The sequence below is a fragment of the Moschus berezovskii genome, chromosome 10, assembly GCF_049115385.1.
Source record: "Moschus berezovskii isolate FMDL1 chromosome 10, NW_MosBer_1.0, whole genome shotgun sequence".
NCBI classification, from domain to species: domain Eukaryota; kingdom Metazoa; phylum Chordata; class Mammalia; order Artiodactyla; family Moschidae; genus Moschus; species Moschus berezovskii.
Window position 1 is genome coordinate 23082615 of NC_142469.1, and position 21394 is coordinate 23104008.

Sequence of the window (21394 nt, forward strand, 5' to 3'; positions counted from 1 at the left end):
TCTGCCTCCTCTGGCACACGCCTAGTCCTACACTCTCCAGCCCCTACTTTCCACATTTAGACACACTGGCTTTCTTTCAGGTTCTTTACCTGCACTGTCTCCTGTCAGGCTTTCCCATGTGGTGTGCTCTCTGCATTTCTCCATCTCCCTTTGCCCAGACAACTCTATTCACTTCACATCTTCCCTTTAATGTAACTTTGTTTTCCTTCACTTTATTCAGTCTAGGTATATCATCTTGATTGAACATTCTTGGTGAATTGTTCTTAACTCACGTACCAGTTCATGACTGTACTTTCAACAATGTCATGGGTTTAATGTTTCTCTTAACTTCACCATAAACTATATGAGAACAGGGAACATCTCCCTGCATTCCCAAATGCATCATATACACACACACACCCTAAAACATATTTTTAAAAAATGAATAAAACTTATTTTTGCCATTTTTTCTCATTATTCTTTAAGAATATTAATTCATGTAATTATGGTCAATATTTAAAATGGAAAAATAATTAAAATAGCTCATTTATGGCTCCATATACGTGACTTTTAATTTTCAAATTATTAAGAACCCTATATCTTTAAGTTAACTTAAATATTAACCTGTATCTTTAATATTCTTAAGCTTTTTCATCTGAATGAACTTTAATTTACTAGTAAATAATTAAAAGGTTAAGTTGGAAATGATATTGTAATAAAATCCCTAATCTAAAATGTCTATATCTGGATTTAGACATCCAATTACTGGATTCTCAGTAGTTGTCCGTACACTGTGAATCAGGAAAAACAGAACTTGACATTCTCAATGCCCTTACTTTTCACAACCAGAACTGCTTTTAAGCTCTCAAAGATATTCAACACATAAAAAGTATGACCAAATGGTAAAGTGTGATAAGTATTAAAAATACTAACATAGATAGGTTTAGTCGCTCAGTCGTTTCCAACTCTTTGTGACCCCACAGACTGTAACCCAACAGGCTCCTCTGTCCATGGAACTCTCCAGGCAAGAACACTGGAATGGGTTGCCATGCCCTCCTCCAGATCATCTTCCCAACCCAGGGATCACACCTGGGTCTCCAGCAATGCAGGCAGACTCTTGACCGACTGAGCCACCTGGGAAGCTATGGAACACATACTGGCTGCACACTAAGTCCTAGGCCCTTATGGTAATTGCTGTTTTCCATGAAAGAGCCGAGTCAATGATTTTAATAACCGAAAGATGTATGTTCTATTATTCCCATTAATAAAGAAATGATGATACAAAAGATAAAAACAACCCTCCCAAGGTCATACACATTTAGTGGATGGTGGAGAAGAGACAAACCAAGGCCAGTCTGACTCCAGAGCCACAATCATACTGCCCACCACCTACACCCCACAAAGTACTTATTTCCTCAAATATATGTGCAAGCTATAAACTAGACATCCTGAATAGTTTTCAACATACACATTAAAGTGAGCCAGAAATAAATGCTTTAGAAGTTGACTTTTCACTACTAAGCAAACTTGCACAAAGGCATAAATTCCTATAAATTAAGGGGAACACTTAAAAATCGAAGGCTTAGAAGGAGAAGATAAATGATATAATGACAACCCTAAATACTCTCTCCTAAAAAGGTTAAAGGAAATCAAAGTGACCAAACCTACCTTTCACAATATTTTTAAGATTAAAATTTTTAAATCTTAAAGTTAGAAATAACATGAACAGATTAAACAATTGAAAAGGTTACCATTAAATTTATGATCACTATTTTAAAAATTTTAAAGTGAACACTTATCAGCACAGCTTCACTGTTTAAAATCTATGCTTCTCCCTTCGACAGACATTTCTCTTTCCCCACGAAAATGTATGAGCCTGCTATAAGGGTGTAAACCCTGATGTCATCCACTGAAATTCAGGGGGCAAGACAGAGCTTTTTCAAATTTCTCATATCTCCACCGCACCACCTCTAATCCCAATTAGAAAAATCAACAATCTTTAGTTAACTGTCCATAATTAATAGTTAAAACATGCCTTAAATAAATGCATCCTTTCTGTAAACATGGTGCATTATCTAGAGGAGACTTGCCCATCTTGGCCCAAATCATAAACTCGGGTCACTTGTTTCTCAGACTGCACATGCTTTTTCTAGGATTATCAATTACAACAAAACCTTCTGAAATTGTGATTTGTAGCAAGAAAGGTACAAGGAAGAAACTGAGCTCTTTAAGTGTGCTTATTTTCCTGTATATTTGGCTAAGCCGACCTGCTTCTGCTTAATATGCTGCTTTATATATGACCACCCTTTCAGCCAAGAAAATTTTGCCATTATCAGTGGGAAGTATTGTAAATGGTGTTATTGGTGGGAAGAGAATGTAAAGAACCTGGAAGCCACCAGCCATACTGTCATTAAAAATTTCTTGTCTCAATTTGTAAAGAAAAGGTCAGCAGTTTGAATTAAGAACTCTGAAGTCAAGAGCCTCAGTTTAAATTTGCTGAGTGGGAGGAAAACATCTACTGGGGGTCCTAATCCCTAGGACTGGGACTACAATAGCCACCACCTGAGAGTTGACACTAGAGTTGGCTGTTAAAACACTCCACATTACATACTTTCATGTTGAGAAAAATGCTTCTAGACCTAAACAGAGAAAAAAAAAAACCTGAATCTTTTTAATGACCTGTCAATATATTCATTCCAATTACTTGATATACCTGTGAGACCTAGAAATGTCAGCCCTTCCTCAGGACGTAATTAAGAAATCCAAAAAAGCAAAATGGCTGTCTGAGGCGGCCTTACAAATAGCTGTGAAAAGAAGAGAAGCGAAAGGCAAAGGAGAAAAGGAAAGATATAAGCATCTGAATGCAGAGTTCCAAAGAATAGCAAGGAGAGATAAGAAAGCCTTCCTCAGTGATCAATGCAAAGAAATAGAGGAAAACAACAGAATAGGAAAAACAAGAGAGCTCTTCAAGAAAATTAGAGATTCCAAGGGAACATTTCATGCAAAGATGGGCTCGGTAAAGGACAGAAATGGTAGGGACCTAACAGAAGCAGAAGATATTAAGAAGAGGTGGCAAGAATACACAGAAGAACTGTACAAAAAAGATCTTCACGAGCAAGATAGTCACGATAATGTGATCACTGACCTAGAGCCAGACATCTTGGAATGTGAGGTCAAGTGGGCCTTAGAAAGCATCGCGACGAACAAAGCTAGTGGTGGTGATGGAATTCCAGTTGAGCTATTTCAAATCTTGAAAGATGATGCTGTGAAAGTGTTGCACTCAATATGCCAGCAAATTTGGAAAACTCAGCAGTGGCCATAGGACTGGAAAAGGTCAGTCTTCATTCCAATCCCAAAGAAAGGCAATGCCAAAGAATGCTCAAACTACCGCACAATTGCACTCATCTCACACGCTAGTAAAGTCATGCTCAAAATTCTCCAAGGCAGGCTTCAGCAATATGTGAACCGTGAACTTCCAGATGTTCAAGCAGGTTTTAGAAAAGGCAGAGGCACCAGAGATCAAATTGCCAACATGCGCTGGATCATGGAGAAAGCAAGAGAGTTCCAGAAAAACATCTATTTCTGCTTCATTGACTATGCCAAAGCCTTTGACTGTGTGGATCACAATAAACTGTGGAACATTCTGAAAGAGATGGGAATCCCAGACCACCTGACCTGCCTCTTGAGAAACCTGTATGCAGGTCAGGAAGCAACAGTCAGAACTGTACATGGAACAACAGACTGGTTCCAAATAGGAAAAGGAGTACTTCAAGGCTGTATATTGTCACCTTGCTTATTTAACTTATATGCAGAGTACATCATGAGGAACGCTGGGCTGAGAGAAGCACAAGCTGGAATTAAGATTGCCGGGAGAAATATCAATAACCTCAGATATGCAGATGACACTACCCTTATGGCAGAAAGTGAAGAGGAACTCAAAAGCCTCTTCATGAAAGTGAAAGAGGAGAGTGAAAAGGTTGGCTTGAAGCTCAACATTCAGAAAACAAAGATCATGGCATCTGGTCCCATCACTTCATGGGAAATAGATGGAAAAACAGTGGAAATAGTGACAGACTTTATTTTTTGGGGCTCCAAAATCACTGCAGATGCTGATTGCAGCCATGAAATTAAAAGACGCTTACTCCTTGGAAGGAAAGTTATGACCAACCTTGATAATATATTAAAAAGAAGAGACATTACTTTGCCAACAAAGGTCCGTCTAGTCAAGGCTATGGTTTTTCCCGTGATCATGTATGGATGTGAGAGTTGGACTGAAGAAAGCTGACCGCAGAAGAATTGATGCTTTTGAACTGTGGTCCTGGAGAAGACTCTTGAGAGTCCCTTGTACCGCAAGGAGATCCAACCAGTCCATTCTAAGGGAGATCGATCCTGGGTGTTCATTGGAAGGACTGATGCTAAAGCTGAAACTGCAATACTCTGGCCACCTCATGCAACGAGTTGACTCACTGGAAAAGACTCTGATGCTGGGAAGGGTTGGGGGCAGGAGGAGAAGGGGACAACCGAGAATGAGATGGCTGGATGGTATCACCGACTCTGTGGACATGAGTTTGAGTGAACTCAGGGAGTTGGTAATGGATAGGGAGGCCTGGCGTGCTGTGCTTCATGGGGTCGCGGAGAGTCGGACACAACTGAGCGACTGAACTGAACTGAATAAGATCCACCTAAACTTTGGCACCAATATGATCTGATTTGACCAGGCTTTATCCCAATGTATTGAAAACCTGATTGGTTCTAAAACAGTTTTTCAGATTTTCTCATGTATTTTTTTCTCACAATTTTTTCAGACTTGAAAGGCTAGTTGGTTATGCTTTCTACTATAGTTCTGAGTTATAAAAAGGTCAGCTTAACATAATACAGCTCTTATTTTTAATCCTATTCTAGCATATAAACAAAACCAGAAATTAAAAAAATTTTATTCACGGTTTACTGAGGCCTATTACTAAAAATCTCTAAACTCTAAAAGTCCCTAAAAATCTCAAAACTTCTGAACTTTTAATTTACAAATGTTACACCATTATTACAAAGCATGGATTAAATTATATGTATACTCTTTAAAACAATTCTGTATTTTCTGAGCTTTTTAAAACTCTAATAGCTTTTCTACATAGGAAAACAATTCTTGTTTAGCTGCTAAGTTGTGTTGGAATCTTTTGTGACCCCACTGACTGTAGCCCACCAGGCTCCTCTGTCCATGGGATTTCACAGGCAAGAATACTGGAGTGGATTGCCATTTCCTTCTTCAGTGGATATTCCCCATCAGGAATCAAACCTGCATCTCCTGCACTGGCAGGCAGGTTCTTTACCACTCAGCCACCAGGGAAGCCCAAGAACAAAAATATAGACTACTTATATTCTCAGCATTTATTTATCTTCACAAGCAAATAAGGTTAAGAACTGTCGTCGTTTCACAGAATGAGTAGGAGAAACAGTAGAAATTGGGAGAAACAGTATTCAAACCCAAGTCTCCTGATTTCAAGTTTAGTGTTATTTCTATTACGTTATAGTTTCCTTTTCAAAACTTGAGTTTCTCCCTCATCGCCAAACAGGCTTTATGATTACAAACTTAATAGGACCTATATAACCACTTTTCAAGTTAAGTGCTGTAAGCTGGGTAACTAGTCTCAGAAGGACTCTCACAAGCTTATGATTTATTTGTACTCAGGGTATAGTAAAATTAATACATAATCTGACTACATGTCAAAATTAATCGTGGGGGTCTATTTACTCTTAAATAACTATGAATAAACATGTTTGAAAGACTGTGTCTTATATTCACAGTTTAACCAATCACCTAAGAATTCATTTAGATAATTCAGTTAGTATTATCAATACATATTTGTCATTTAAATATATGCAATACTGCTTCTCAAAATTTTACTCATTATTATACAATCTGACTGTATTTGTTAAAAAAAAAACAACCCTATCCAGATTTAAGGTTTCCACAAACCACAAAGGATGCTCTATAAAAATAATTTAAAACACAACAAAATGACAAACTTTTTAAAATAACATTTTGAAGTTTTGTTTTTAAATCAAGTCATTTGCTAAACAAATCTGTGAAATAAGAAATCTTCTTTAAAACATTAGTTACTTAGTGAAGCATAATTTAAAACTCAAATCTATGATTCTGCTAAAAAAGTTACTGTCCACTAACTTAAAGATTGAGAATCCTTAAACTGCATATTCTTAAAGTACCCATGTAAATTTTTCTTCAGAGAAAAATCAGTTTCATTTTTAGTAATGTTTCAAACACTACACTCAAAATAACTAGCCTCACACATATAATGGCAGCGTAAAACTGTTTCAGGAAACGCGTGTTTCTCCAAGTTGCCTAGAACTTAGTACTTCCATACCCCAAAACTAAACCAGAATCCAGTGACACAAGTAAAGGTGAGTATTCTGGGGTTTTATATTATAAGCTCTGCCAAGACAGGCTATGTGTCTGTTCATTATCCGGATGGAGACCAAATGGGTCATGCTACCGTGACCATGGCCATCTGGAGGCCAGAACACATGGATTCTTTATGTGCTTCCTTTGCAGCAGGCTGCCATCATCCACGCTGCACTGAACAACTTACACTTTACACTACAAATCTTACTCCTCTTACTATTTAAATTAGTTTTAACTAAGGCAGAAGCTTCATCAGAAAGCATGTTGCGATCCCAACTTTCTTAATACCAAAAACTTCTCATCCAACCATCCTTATCTGTGATCCCTGAGCTCAAATAAAGCTGCTTTTGTGTGGGCACATATGTGTGTAAGAACAGTAACTAAAGGTAGACCAGCTTCACATCTGATGACTGCATTCTCTGTAGTGACCAAAGGTTCCCACAACTTTGTATTTCACCGCTCAATGTCACACAATTTTTTATTTTTAATACCCTGAATTCTCAAATGCCATAATGAAAAAAATTATCATTTTCCACAGCCTGTTAGAAAATACTTAACAGTCCTCTATATTCAATATGCTTAATAACATATTAACTCCAAAGTAATTTATTTTCACAAATCACTCATATGTCACCAACATAGCTTCTCACAAACAAAACAGAAACTTCACACATTTAAAACTTCCTGAATTTTCAATTTGGTTCCTATTATATAACAGTCTTTACACTTTTAGATATAATTACAAAAGCAACTCAAATATCCTTTTTCTCTAATACACTCATTTTTAATGTTTGACTTTCCTAAAGTGAATGAAAAGTACATTAAAAATAGGAAATTATTCTAAACGTTTATGCTTAGCCCTCTTAACTAATGGCCACTTTGCTTAATATTAGGGATATTTTTCTATGAATTCTAAAATTTGTGAAAACTACTAGGCACAGTGAAATTCATCTTCCTGGTATCACTTATCCAAAATAAACTGTGCAGAATACAATTTTATTTACTATTAATTCTGTAGTAACAAGACAGATAACCACAAAATTCAGGAAAGAAGAATGACTGCAGAAGATGAGAAAAGTTTCTAGATAAAAGAAACAGAAACTTGTGGTCTGACAAAGAAATTCTTCATAGACTAAAAAACTGACATTGACAGGATTTATTTAACCTAATATTCAAGAATAAATTCAACAAATTCTTTTTAAAACTCGGCTTAAAACAGAATCTTTAAGACAGATTACAAAACAACTCCTCCTGAAAATTTCCAAAAGAATACAAACTGTTGTGATGATTTTAAATTATGAAAATCTCTGTACAGAAGGAACCAGCTGCAACAGCCAAGCTCCCTTCACATATTTCTAAGTGCCATCTGATCATTACCAAAAGAAAGAGTTTCATATATCCTCTAATCAACTCTGCATATTTCAACCACCCAAACATTTCTTAATGTTAACTGTTCCACAAATATAGTTGTTAGACATACTATATAGACCAATAAAATTTTTCTAGAAATCTATCCACAATGCTTTAAAAATGATTTGGTTTTTACATTTACTATACTTTTTTCTTTATACCTTAGGTTTAATTATTTCATCCTTGAATCTACAAAGTAACTATGCTAATAGTGTCTTTTAAAGTTTTAAGCAGACAATCTTACATGGTAAATACTATATTCAGAAAGTTATGCATATTGTTGCTGAAATAATGCTTTTTCATAAAATTTTGTATATTATAAAGCTATAGTTGGAACAACTACTACTACTAAAGTTCTGATCATAGCAAACACAAACCCTTACATAATAGTTGATTTGTACCAGTCAGTCATCACTCACGTAATAATCTTACAAAGTAGGAGCTGTAATTAACCCCTTGTACAGACTGGGAAACAGACTCCAACAGTGTTTTCTGCCTCATAGCAATCATAAAACACCACTACGCAGTTGGGAACGGGATAACCCAACTCCTCCTTTATATTCATGCCACTTTACAATTATTCAAGAGTGCTAAGAATTTAACAAGTACTTATTTTTATATTTTTGTAAATGCCTCCAACTCTTTAAAATAATCGCATAATATCAAAGGAATAACTGCATGTATAAGAAAAGATGGAGATTTACTTCAGTCATTCAAGGAAACATACTATTCCCTTGACATCTAACATTATTTCTTCATTACAATGATTGAGACATTAAAACCATGTTACGAAGACTACCAAGCAAAATTTACAATTTCACTGATACTCTATTAAAAACAGAAAAATAAGTCTACAAGACATTTACTTCACTATATGCCACCACCCTCCAAAATTGAAACTGATTAAATTTTGACAGTACTATAAAACATGTTAAAAATGATTCTGAATTAGGGATTCCCATTACAGATAATATGGATATGAAAAATGGATAATATGAATCCCTAATTCAAAATCATTTTAACATGTTATCTATTTTTTTAACTTAAAACTGGTCTCCTAGGTTTTATACCTACACTTTCACATTAATCAGCATACTCTAAGTACTTAAGTAAATCCTATTCAAGACTTCTATTGATCTCTGAATTTAAAACCACCAATGATTTGTGAAACTAGTACTTAAACCACTGTGAAATCATACTAATTATTTAAAAAAAGTAGTCTACAAAGTGGTCGTGTCTCAAAAATCTTCATCTTTTCAAGGAAAAATGATACAACTTAAGAATGGCGCTACAGAACGTGTTTATACAATCTAATATGATTTGTCTAGGTCTACTTTTCTGTGTTTTACATAATAACTCCAAAATTTAAAAAGTTGAGCTCTTTGAAACAATGAATTGCTACTTCGAGTTAAAAATCAGATTTCAATCCATTTATTTTATAAGAATGAGATAACAGGGGCCCAGAGAAATTTCTAACTTGCCAGAGGTTAACCTGCAAGCTAACTGTTGGCAGGGCTAAGATCACAATACACAATCTCCCTATTTCCAATGCTTTCCCTTGAACACAAAGATTTAGATTTCTAATAGAGTGGAATCATTTTTTAAAAGCAAATACCACTACAAAAAAATTATAGTAATTATATCTAACAGATTAGCAAAACAAGAACAGTTTGGAAAATACCTTGCAAGCAAGAAATGTAATCAGAATCCCAAACCTGGCAAGAACACTTAAAAATTCTGCCTTAAGATCTCGTAAGCACGCAACTTAAATATGTCATCACTACTTAAGGGGACTAGAGAGCAAAATTTAATAAACCAATTTCACTGTCCAAATTGAAAAATAAATAAATAACAAAGATGTCTCTCAGCCCAAAAATTAGTTTTCTTATTCTGTAAAGTTCGTCTCCTGCATGACTCCATTTAAAAAATAAGAATTCAGTGAGTTTTAAAAAATGCCCATTTGATTTAAAAACATCATCATCCTTTAAAAAAAAAAAGTGATTATATACTACTGGGCTAAAAATAAAATAAAAATGCTTTAACTTCCTATCAAATTCCATCCACTGTTAGAACTGTTTTGTCTTGAGTAATCACAATCTTCTTTTACAATACCTTTATCAATGACACTTAAAAGCGTTTTCTTTTTTTACCCTGGAAACTTTTAAACTGCTCTTAAAACTCCACTTTCTGCTTGGTCAAAACTCAACTACTGTGAATTTTATCTGTAACCTGACTTCAGATGCTGATCTACGTCGTTTAAGCTCGCAAGTACAGATATTATACCTCATCCTAAATAGCTGTAATTTGAGGTTCTCCAGAAATTTCAATTTGACATACAAATTCTTACATTTAAAATATTACCCAATTTATCAGTTAACACAAGCAATGAATTCCCAAGTAGAGGCAAATGCTACTGAAACCACAAACGATAGTTGTTATTTTGGCTTCAAACACCAGTACAATCTTCAAACCAATGTTAAATAAATTCAATTTGATAGGAAATAAAACTTTCAGTCTTAAGAATAAATTAAGAATAGAGAACACTCTACAAGAGACTTTGTATGTGCTCACCTAGCTCACTACATACTTTCAAAATCCTGTTAAACAAAAACGTGCTCAAATACCTAGGGTTCCAAAATGTTTTTAGAGCTAACTAAATCTCAGTCAAAAGTCAAACAAAATTAAACCAAATACCACACACCTAGATACACAGTTTGACGGGTAGGAAAGCACCTCAAATGGTGCCTCGAGTTATACAGACTGAACAAATGAAAGGAAAAAAATGTGCCAGAAAACTCTGAAGTCTAACTATCTCATAGCATGCCAACATGACTGCCCCGGTATAAACATTTGGAAACACTAATCAAGAAACACCACTTCCACCCAAAATAGGTGGATTTTGATAAGATAAAGACAGAACTTACGGTATCCCAAATCTGATGAAGAGACGAGGAATATAAACTCATCAATATTTGAGAGATGAGAAATTCGCTCAAAAAAGTTGAAAAACATCAGTAACCTTGTTTTTATTGGAAAATCAAATGATATTCCTACAAGGATTAGACAGTCTCACAATCTGGCCAGATACCACTGGCCGCTTCATTTAAAAAATATAAACACAACATTAACCAATAATCTCCACATTTAAAAAAAAAAAAAAACACGGCCACCTTGAGTGACTTGGGGTTTGGGGGTTTTACGACATGCAAAGATGAGTTGGGTTAAAACAGGCCAAGATGAGTTTTGTCTGTTCAATTCTTAAAAATGGAGTATTACAATCTCAATAGTTCTTTAATAAGAAAACCATGGACACCCACGTACCTAAAAATTAAATACTGCTGTTACTGAACCTTGAAGTTTGTTTCAAATTCCTTTCATTTTATTTAGCCTAGTATTGAGTAACACTAGATACTTAAAACTGTTGTATGGTAATGAATGCGCTATTAAGTCTTCATTAAATTAATTAAACCTGTTACGTTTATTTCAATACCTGGAAACACCAACAACCTATATTAAATCCTAACACATTTACATACGAAAGTTATTGTTCGTCTGTACGCAATGAACAGCCACCAAAAATCTTGTCATGCCTTCAATCTCGCAGAAGACATTCAAAGCGAGTTGCAACTTCCTGATCCTTTCAGAAGCCCTCTTGAGGTAACCTTGCAACTGTCTCAAAACATCAGCTGCAAACATCTCAGAAAAGCCAAGACACTGCAGAGATTTCAAAGGCTTGCTCTTTGCTCTGCCCCCGTGACTGCCTGAACTGCCCATCATACACAGAGACAGACCACCTCCATGAGTTCAAGAGGACAAATTAGCACGGAATACAAAACTCGCCAATACTACTGGGCCCTTCACAATACTTAAAAGTGATAGGTCCGCCTTTCAATTCTTTTAGAAATGACTAAAACACTCACTTCGAAAATCCACAAAATTAAGACAGACCTATTTGTAAACCTAAAAAACAAAAAAGTCTCGCTAGAAACTGGCAAAGTTTCACTTGTCCATCTCCACTCCACAGTAACTATACGAATAAAATAAAATTAAAAAAAAAAATCAGAACTCTTCAGTGGCCTCCACCACTAGCTTTTAATTAAACGAGGGGCCTAACGCGAGAATTAGCAAAAGGAGAAAAAAAGCCTGGTTCAACGCCTGGCTTTAGGGTTTAAGGCTTTCCACTTCCGTGGAAAAAGAAAAAAAAAAAACCTTGGGCAGATAGATGCAAGAGGTGCCGATGGCCCACGATCATCGCACATCCAAACCCTTCCGATCAAAAAAAAAAAAAAAAAAACCTAAGTCTGAAGGTAAGAAAGATCCCTCCCAAAAAACGATTAAAAAACAAAAAGAGGCACACACGTCTTGCTGCGGTTCCGCCGCGGCTGAATAGCCCGCTTGTGAAATGCTAATGCCACTCCGGAGCAGTTAGTCACCAGCTATTGTGTGCGGCAGGAGAAAGCCGTGCCGAGCGCGCGTGCAGAGCGAGCGCGCCCGCCTCCCTCGCGCCGCTCCCGCTCCCGCCGCCGCCGCCTCGCGCGCGCCCCCGCCGCCGCACGGACGCGCGCGCCGGCCCCTCCTCCTCCGGCCTTGCACTGCACAACACTCATGACGTATCTTTATTTCTAGCACGTTAACAAAATATCGCAAATAAATCGTCGGCAGCCCCTGCGGCCCCGGGGTGCGGGTTCCCCCCCGCACCACTAGCCCCTTGCAAGCCCCCCGCGCCGCCCCTCCCCAACCCTCCCCGGGGCCCTCGGGAGCTTTCGGGTTCTGGGGCCAAGTTTTTGTCTCGGTTAAAAAAAAAAAAAAATGCGGGAAATTCAATTTTTATTCGACTCGGGGAAAAGTTTCTTTGCTCCGCGACGTGAATGTCTCACCAGATTCTGGTAGGTCCTGGGATGCTCCTTGCCGGTCCAGTCGGTGCGCCGGGGCAGCAGCTGCGGGGTGCGGGGGGGAGAGGACGCCCCGTGAGCCCGGCCCCCCGCGCCCCGGCCGCCCGCGCCCCTCCCCCGGCCGCCCCGCGCCCCCGCCGGGGACGCCCCCACCCCCGAGCCCCGCGCGCCCCGGGCGCCCCGGCGGCCGCGGCGGCCCAAGGGCGGTCGCGCGGCGCCACGCCGCCACCGCCCTTACCTCCTTCTCGGCCACCTCGCGGATCAGCACCTGCAACAACAAAGCGGGGAGAACTGAGGCCCCCGCGCCCCGGGCCGCGGCCCCGCCGCTCCCGCCGCCGCCGCCGCCCTCCCCCACGCCGCTCCCGCCGAGCGCCGGCCCGGCCCGCGCCGCGCGCCGCCGTCTACCTGAGCCGCCTGCTGACAGGGTCCATCTTCCAGGAACCGGGCGATGAGGAAGTAGAGCTCTGCGCGGGAGAGAGAGGGACACGGGGGGGAGACACACACAGGCTGAGCGGCCGGGCGGCGGCGGCGGGGGGCGGGGGGCCGCGGGCGGGATCGCCCCCCGCCGCCGGCGGCCCCGGCGAGCCCCCCGACTTACCCGATCGCAGCTCCGAGAGGCCTTTCCTCTCACGAGACATGTTTATGGGTCACTTCGGGGCCGCCGGCGGGACGCCCCGCCGCCGAGGGGAAGCGGGGACGGGGCCGCCGCCTGCCCTATAGCTGTCAGTGTGTGTTCACGAGCCCGAACCTCGGCTCCACCATTCAAGCGACGGCGGCGGAGGCGGAGGAGGAGGAGGAGGAAACAACAACTCTCAGGCAAGCGGCTCCAGCCGCCCTCCCGCCCGCCTCCTCCGCCGCGGATCCCTCCGCCGCAGAAAGGAGTCCGCAGCCCTTCGCGGCCCCGGGCTCGGCCGGCCCCGCGGCCCGCGCCCCCGCCGCCCCCCGGCACAGAGGAGAGAAAAAGGAGTGCCCCCGCCCCCCGCCCGCCCGCGGCCCCGGCGCCCCCCGCAACCCGGCGCGGCGAGACCCCCAGCCCGCGGCTCCCCGGGCCGAAGGTGCGATTTATTTATTTATTTCCAGTCGAAGATGTCGGAGTCGGAGCCGCCGGTTGGCTGGAAGGCGCTTTCTCTGTGGAGGCCGATCGCGGGAGGGAGGGAGCGAGCGAGCGAGGGGGGCCGGGCACGGCTCCGCGGAGGAATCTGACGCACACGGAGCCGCAGCACAGGCTCTATTCAGCGGCCGCTGGCTGGGGCTGAGATGGAAGTTAGTTTCTCTGTAGCAGAAATAGGAAACAAATGAAGCAAAACTGCCCAAAGAGGGGAAATGCCCCGAGGACGGGTCTCGCTCTCACGCGCGCGCACAGACACTACACGCAGAGAGCACTCTCACGCTGGGCAAACTCGGCATCGCGCTACCCTGCCCGAGTTGAATGATAGTGTTTGGTTTCTGTCTCTTTGCCATGTGCATGTGTATAAATGCTGCGGATGGGCATCTGTGTAAGTCTTGTCCTGCGTTATTTCTGCAGCCTATGCAAAGTGTTGTGTAATTTATTGGAGTGCTGTATATTGCCATAGAGGTTTCAGGCGCTTTTTGTTAGAAGCGCTTGCGTTTGCGAGCCCGTTATTTGCTGTAGCCACCTCTGCATATCTTTTATTACTGCCATTGCCTTAAGCGTACATTTTTAAAAAAAAAATTTTTTTATTGTTATCTGGGCACAGCGAACTCCTGATCTGTACTTCAGAGACTCTTTTTCCTCCTACAAAAAGGCTAGTAATGGCTAATTAGGGATTTGGGATTGAAGAACCTTAAAGCTTTTTTAAGTGTTTACAAGAAGGAGTAATGTAAATCTGAGAGAAAGGCCAAGAACGCTAATATTTATCTCTTAACTGATCTGGAGGTAATGTAGTGACAGATCAATAACCTAACCGAAGAATCATGAAAGAGTATAGAACACTTTAGTCGAGGTGATTGGTGATTAAATAATTTAAATTATTTGTGTATCTTGCAGTTGACTTCGTCACGCTAATTAATGGCTTCTAATTTGAGGTGTAAACCATTCCTGTTTACAGTTTCAAGGGGAAGACTTCTTGAAAACTGATGAAAAGAGAAAGAAAATTAATCTTTCGTAAATTAGTATGTAATTACCGGGTTTATATGCTAAATCATACGTCTGTCCTTTGCTGATGAGGATAAGGGCCTTGTTTTTTAAAAAACGAATATGGGTGAAATTAATGGAAACAATGGAAAAAGCCATTTGTTAGGCAACAAGGACACCAAGTGATATTTATCTCCAGATGATTTAAGCACTTTGCAAAAAGACTTGAGAGTTGATTTTTGTTTTTAAGGATTGCATTTTAAAGGGAATTAGGATAGTGGTTCTTTTGTTAACATTTAACAAAAGAAGCTCCCTAAAAAAATTTAGATAATATACTACATTTTATGGACCCCGTCTAAAAAGATTATTTGTGGGGAAATGACCCACAAGCTGCATTGTGGTTTTCTAGATTGCTTCCTCAACCCTTGTACCCTCCAAGCTCCTTACATTCCTAGTGGGAAATACTTGCTGCAACTGCCGTGGGCTGCATTGCAAGACTGCACCGGTGTGATGCCTTGTACTGAAACAGCCAGAAATCACCATACATGTGAGAGGGGAAAAAACACCTAAACCTTTTTGGAATAATGGGATGTGAAAAATTGCCTTTTATAACAATCTTAACCAAATGTTTTTAAAAAGAGAAGTTATCATGGCTTGTGCTATGACAGCCGAGTTATCAGAGTCGCTGTTATTTCTTGAAATGGCTATCCTTCAAGTCCTGAAAATATTTGCATTTTTAAAGACATTAATCCATTTTATGTATTATAGGTAAAATAGCTTGCTTCTAGCTGGTTAGGTTTGAAAAGATAGACATTTAATATGCCTTTTTGAAATTCTGTTTATTTCTATGACGAATGCTCCCTATTTTATCTTAACTTTTTAGAAGTATCTTTCTTCAAAAACTGTGGGTTGGTTTTTTTTTTTTTGCATTATGATCTTAAAATAAACAGATTTTTAGAAACTAAAAATTACAGTTAGAATTTTGAAGTTTTAAAATGCATGTATTAGCCTGATTCTTGCTAATAGATGTTTTGTCCTTGCTAAGGAAAATAAACCAAATTATGACATGGAATATAAAATTACTCTGGGTAAAGTTTTCTATATATATCTTGTTAGTATTTTGTAAACATGGAGAGCTAGTATGAATATCTCATGTATGCTTTTCATTTATAAACTTTTCTAAAGTATGCTACTAGTACTTAGCTCCTAAAGCAGTTTTAAGGAAAATTGTCCTTGTAAATTTTCTGAATATGATGTTCCTGTCATTTTGACTAACCTTTGACAATGTTTATAGTTTCTTTTTCGAAGACCTGATTTAAAGATAGTTTTAAGCCTGCCTTTGAACTAATTTATAACTATCAATCTGTTATGAGAAAATGGAGGTTAAACTGCTAAAAAATGAAAACTTTTCAGCAAAGTAAAACTATTTGTTTTTAACAATAGATGTTAAACTGAATTTTACTAAGTTATTCAAATGTAACTAATACTCCTTTATAACATTTTAATATTTATTTAAACATAAAACATTTCTGGAATCTGACATCATCAGTTAACTATAGAGTTTATTATGTCATTTGCTGTGCATGTGTACACAAAAATGTCTGCACACATCAAATAGGAAGAAAATCTTACTTTGAAGTCCTATATTTTAGTTCCCAGGGCAGTGGCATTCTCAGCTAACTCTTTTGCACTTCTATAAGTTCAAATTCCATCTATATCCCTTTCTATTTGTTTATTTTAACTTTTTCATGAACTTCAGAAATAAAATGCCAATTTAAAAAGATTTTCATGCCTTTTTTTTTATAAGCAGGCTAACAAAAATAGTAAAAGTTTGGAAAGCTAACAACTGCTGTTTTTATATGATACAGTCTCTAGAAGACTATTCTAATGAAATAATCAAATGCTGCCATTGAAGTTCTTTCTGAAACAAGATTGGATAATTTATAAATAAAAAGATACAACCACATTCATGAAGTTTAGTTTGCCTTCACTAGTATGGTGAATTAATGTGTAGCTCAAAAACACTTTACAATTACAACTTTTAAGATTATGTATTAAATCTTTTGTGTCTGTGATATTATGCTTTTTTTAATAGCAAAATTTTCCTATAAAGTATAGAAATGGAAAAGTAGAAAACACTCCTCTTCAAAAACCACCTTCTTTTTTAATCCACATCTTCCCTAACAACAAAATAACAATTGTCAAAGGAGTGTAGTTTTACACACCACACTCCTGCTTTTGGATTGCTCCCCAACATGGTTTCTGTCCATGTCAGTCTGACTTTCTCCCTCTCAACATACATGCTCTTTTTCCATCACAAAGGTTGAATACATATCAGATTTGAACCAAATATGCATGAATACTATGGCTGCAACAGGAAGATCAGAGATAACCAACTTTAGTAAGTGAATTCATTATTTTAACACTTTGCATTGTCTCTCTTATATCTCACTGAGAAACATTTTTACTTAAATGAGAACACAATTCCTTTTCATCTGTAACAAAGATTAGCTGGTTGTCAATAACTATATAATCCCTTATTTATTTAAATGTTATTGTATTTTACCACTAAATTCTTTTCCTCCAAATTAAATTAATCCAGTAGCTTAGATTTATTTAAATATAACTCTTAGTTTTCATGAAAAGGAGAAATACATATCTTAATTGAAAAAAACATGTGTCTATGTATATATCTATCTCATGAGTGTATATATATATATATATCTCATGAGTTAACAGTACAACTACAAAGATTAAAGGAGAAAAGCAATTTTAGAACATATTCCCCTAAGATTTGGAGCACCACAGTGGATGAAGTAGAAAAAACTGTTCCAGATGGCAGGAAACTTGAAGGAGAAGTCTGTAGGCATGTTCTATTATATGATGGTGTCTGATGGATAGAGAGTGGGCTGGACTGAACGGGCAACTGTGGAAGAAGAGAAGGAAGATGCAGGAGGAGAGATGCAAGACTTCAGAAGTTCCTGGTGGTAGTGTATTAAACAATGCATGATATTATCAATGTGATTTTAAGATGGAATTTGAGAACAGAAGTCAATGCATTCACTTGCCTTCATATGTACCTGAATTCATAAACTTCAAGAACTCTCAACAAGAAAAATTATTTATTCATGAAAACGGACAGGTTTGCCTGACAAGTGAGTGAGGGACTTCTAGATAATCAGAATCAAGGACACCAAAGTAGACACTGTTGATAAAGAAGGAGAATGGCTGTTTAAAAGAATAAGATCTGACCACCAGAGTGCCCACAAGGCTGCCTTGAGACTCAGAGATAAGAATAAGACATATAAAAGTAAGATCCAACTAACAATTGAGAATGAAGCCAATTTAGATGTAAACTGACTTTGTAATCAAAAATGGTGTTCCCAGTTTCTGAATTTCTATAGAAAGTCATGTCTCATTATACCACCTTGTTTGTAAATTACCCTTATTTTTCTTCATATATATATATATAATGTATATATTTGGCAGAGATCACCTTGACTTATGCCTCTGTTTTATTTTCTTCAATGGGTGTAATCATACCTATTTGTTGAAATGGTGATTAGCTAACTAACCCAAACAAAGAATGAGTTCTGTGATACAATTATGAAATTTAAAATAATAACAATACCAAGTAGATCTTTCAGATGAGGTGTGTGTGTTCAAATTTTAAGAAAAAAAGAAAACCTTAGACTCTGATTTTGAGATTACAGCTACAAATCCCATTGCATTCAGAGTTTTCCTGCTTACATATGAACACACACAGTGGTGCGCATTAAGGGGTTATAGTGGATTTTTTAGTGCTTATCCAAACTTACCAACCAACAGCAATTTATAGAAAGACTAATATAGCCTCTAATTGGAATCTCCTGGTAAGAACATATGTGTTATTTCCTCTCAACAGTTATCAGAAGTGGTGTAACTGAATATCATTAAGGAACATCTTTCTTAAGAATATTGAGTAAGCGGTATCATATGAGAAGGAGGAAATATGTTGCCTGTTTGTCTTGCCATCCTCACCTCTCCGGTTTGCACGTGTTGTACTTTAGGTTGTTTTGTCATTCAGTGTTTTGGAGTTTTTGGTACGTGTGTGTGTAAGAGTTCTACATTTCCCCAATTCGCAGCTTTTCAGGGTTTTTTTTTTTTGGTGTCTCTATAAAATTTTCCTTCTCTTTCATCACTGAAACTTTAATGGTAAACCAAGTAAAGGAATTAAGATATGTAATTAATTTGAATATGTCCTAAGAGCTCTCAGAGTATGAAGATGAATTTATTATTTATTTCTTATAATTGAAACTCACACATTAAAATGTTCCACACCCCTACTACTGTTTATCCCCCCGGATGTTTCACAGAAGACTAGAGAAACCATTTATATAACTGGTGTGAAAAAAAAGTCTTCTTTCCTTTCTTTACTTCTCCATAAGTAAAGAAATGAAGTGCCAAGCGGTAAACATTGTTTGTGTATGAAGTATGCGTATACAATTTTGTGTTACTAAATTTTTCGTATTTAAAATTTTTGCGAAACCTGAGGTAAATGTGGCCTCTTTAGACATTAGATTTTCTGAGTTAGAGGAATTACTGATTTTTTAAAAAATTATTTTTGGAGTAATTTATGCGTCTTTCAGACTCTAGTTTGTAAAGTTTCCAATCTAATAGTGGTTGAAGAGGATTTACATTGACTCAAACCACTCTCTGGTCAATACTGCTTAACTTCACCTCCTTGAAATATTTAGTATGGAAATTCACTTCATTGCAGGCCAGATCTCATCATGCCCAAAAAATGTTTGAAAAAGAAATCTGTGATGAACACACAATGGCAAATTTCCATGGCAAAACAGTAAGATATTTTTTCCTAATGTCTGTTTACATTGCGTGTTTTTTTTTTAATTAGGGTAATAATTACAAACGTTATTTCCCCTTTCAATCAACCAGTTTCTCCTGTGGCCTCTTCTTTTTCCTTTTTATTGTTAATTATATTTTAATGTACGTTTATTTTTTAAATATGAAAAAAGGGAATAAAAACTGTCACAAGTTCCAGCTACTCCCGTGAAGCCATCTTTCTTTCTCCCAGGCAAAATTGTTTGAGTTGACTTAAGGATCCAAAGTTCACCTTGAGTGTCTCTCCCTGGTCTTTATGTGCCATTCCTCCTGCCGTAGCATCCTCATTGCAGCATTCTGTACATCAGCTGAAGAACCATCATTTAAACAGTGTTTTGCAGTTTGACCTTCACTGTGTACTTTAGTCCAACACCGGGAGATGCCTTGTTCACTAGAGGCTGATAATAGAGATGAGAGTTAACCTGAAGTCACTGAGACCTGCTTTGATAGCTACACCTGAAAAGCAAAGGTTTTGGTGGTAGTTTGGCCAATCTCCAGATAATGATCAATTATTAAAACCTGACTTTATTTAGCAGCAATAACAATTTATTGAATGGACTACAAGAGATATGAATCAATGGCTATACATACCAATCAAATTTTAACTACAAAGAATTCACATTCCTGAAACAGAAGCAAACTACTTATAGACTGTTTTTGTGTTTTAACCTAATTGCTTTTAGTATAAAATGTTCATATTTGACAAATATTAATACTAGCATGATTAAATTCCACTGTTATTTTTATTAACTACAAAATAACATAAAATGTGAAATAATCAATTGAGTGCAATATAGATTAATGTGAAAGCATTTTTTGGAAACATGTTTTCAAATGAGTATATGATTTCCATATTTTTTAAAAATGCAACAACTACCTTCCAACAGATTAGTTTTAGTTCTACAGTATAAACTATTAAGAGGTTTGAGTCAAAAAGATTTCTAGCCAGGTTGAAAATTTACAAACCTAGAGTCAAAGAACTGCATTGACTCTGAAAATGTTTATAATGTTCAAGGTTATTCTTTTCCTTTTAGTTTCTTAAAGTTACTTACACATATATGTATCATTCTTTTAAAATTAGGTCTTTTTAACTAAGTTATTCGTGTTTCAAAACATTAATATTTGAAGTCTAGACATCATCTCTTTAACTCAAGAGAAGTTTTTAAAAACTTTTTCTTGTGTAAGAATATCAAACATTCCCAAAACGGCAAGAAAATAGCAGTATAATCCCCTGATACCAGATTCCCAGCATTCATAATTGTCCAGATTTGGACAGTCCTATAGTATATATCCTCCAATCACCCCCTTTCTTGTTTTAAAGTAAATGTCATTATTGCCCATCTAAATAGTTTGGTATGCAGTCCAGAAGCAAATTCTAATGAGTTTAATTCTTTCATTGATTGGTTCTTTAATTTATTTACCACCTCATGAATTAAGCATTTGTAGACCATCTACCATATTCTATGCTGTATTAAGCCCTGAAAGTTGATTGGCTGGATATGGTCATTTGGAACTCTTTCTAAGAAGTTCTGATTGAAAATGTAAACCGTTAAGAAATAATATCATACCACTCAACTGCTTAAACCCCATCCAATGATGCTTCATGAACTCCTGGACAGTTGTTAAGTATAATATGTGAGATCCCTCATAACCTAACGCTCTCAATCTGTCCACACTCACCTTTACCCACGAGACCAGGAGCACTCTCAATTCCTGTATGAA

At 37.9% G+C, this 21394-nt stretch overlaps 2 protein-coding genes across 6 annotated transcripts in view; one reads left to right on the plus strand and one right to left on the minus strand.

Annotated features, from left to right (window-relative positions):
* The window catches only part of PHIP (PHIP subunit of CUL4-Ring ligase complex), a 124323-nt gene extending 110766 nt beyond the window's left edge, over window positions 1–13557 (minus strand). For all 5 annotated transcript variants that reach the window (XM_055433706.2, XM_055433709.2, XM_055433708.2 and 2 more), the window contains exons 1-4: window positions 13295–13557; window positions 13102–13160; window positions 12935–12964; window positions 12682–12741 (exon numbers count right to left, since the gene is read on the minus strand). In XM_055433706.2, coding sequence (XP_055289681.1) covers window positions 12682–12741; window positions 12935–12964; window positions 13102–13160; window positions 13295–13334 — 189 coding nt within the window. In that variant the 5' untranslated portion in view covers window positions 13335–13557. The remainder of the gene's footprint in view (window positions 1–12681; window positions 12742–12934; window positions 12965–13101; window positions 13161–13294) is intronic.
* The window catches only part of LOC129560765 (uncharacterized), a 39228-nt gene continuing 31166 nt past the window's right edge, over window positions 13333–21394 (plus strand). The window contains exons 1-2 of the mRNA XM_088840467.1: window positions 13333–13397; window positions 13464–13751. Of these exons, the coding sequence (XP_088696593.1) occupies window positions 13333–13397; window positions 13464–13751 (353 nt within the window). The remainder of the gene's footprint in view (window positions 13398–13463; window positions 13752–21394) is intronic.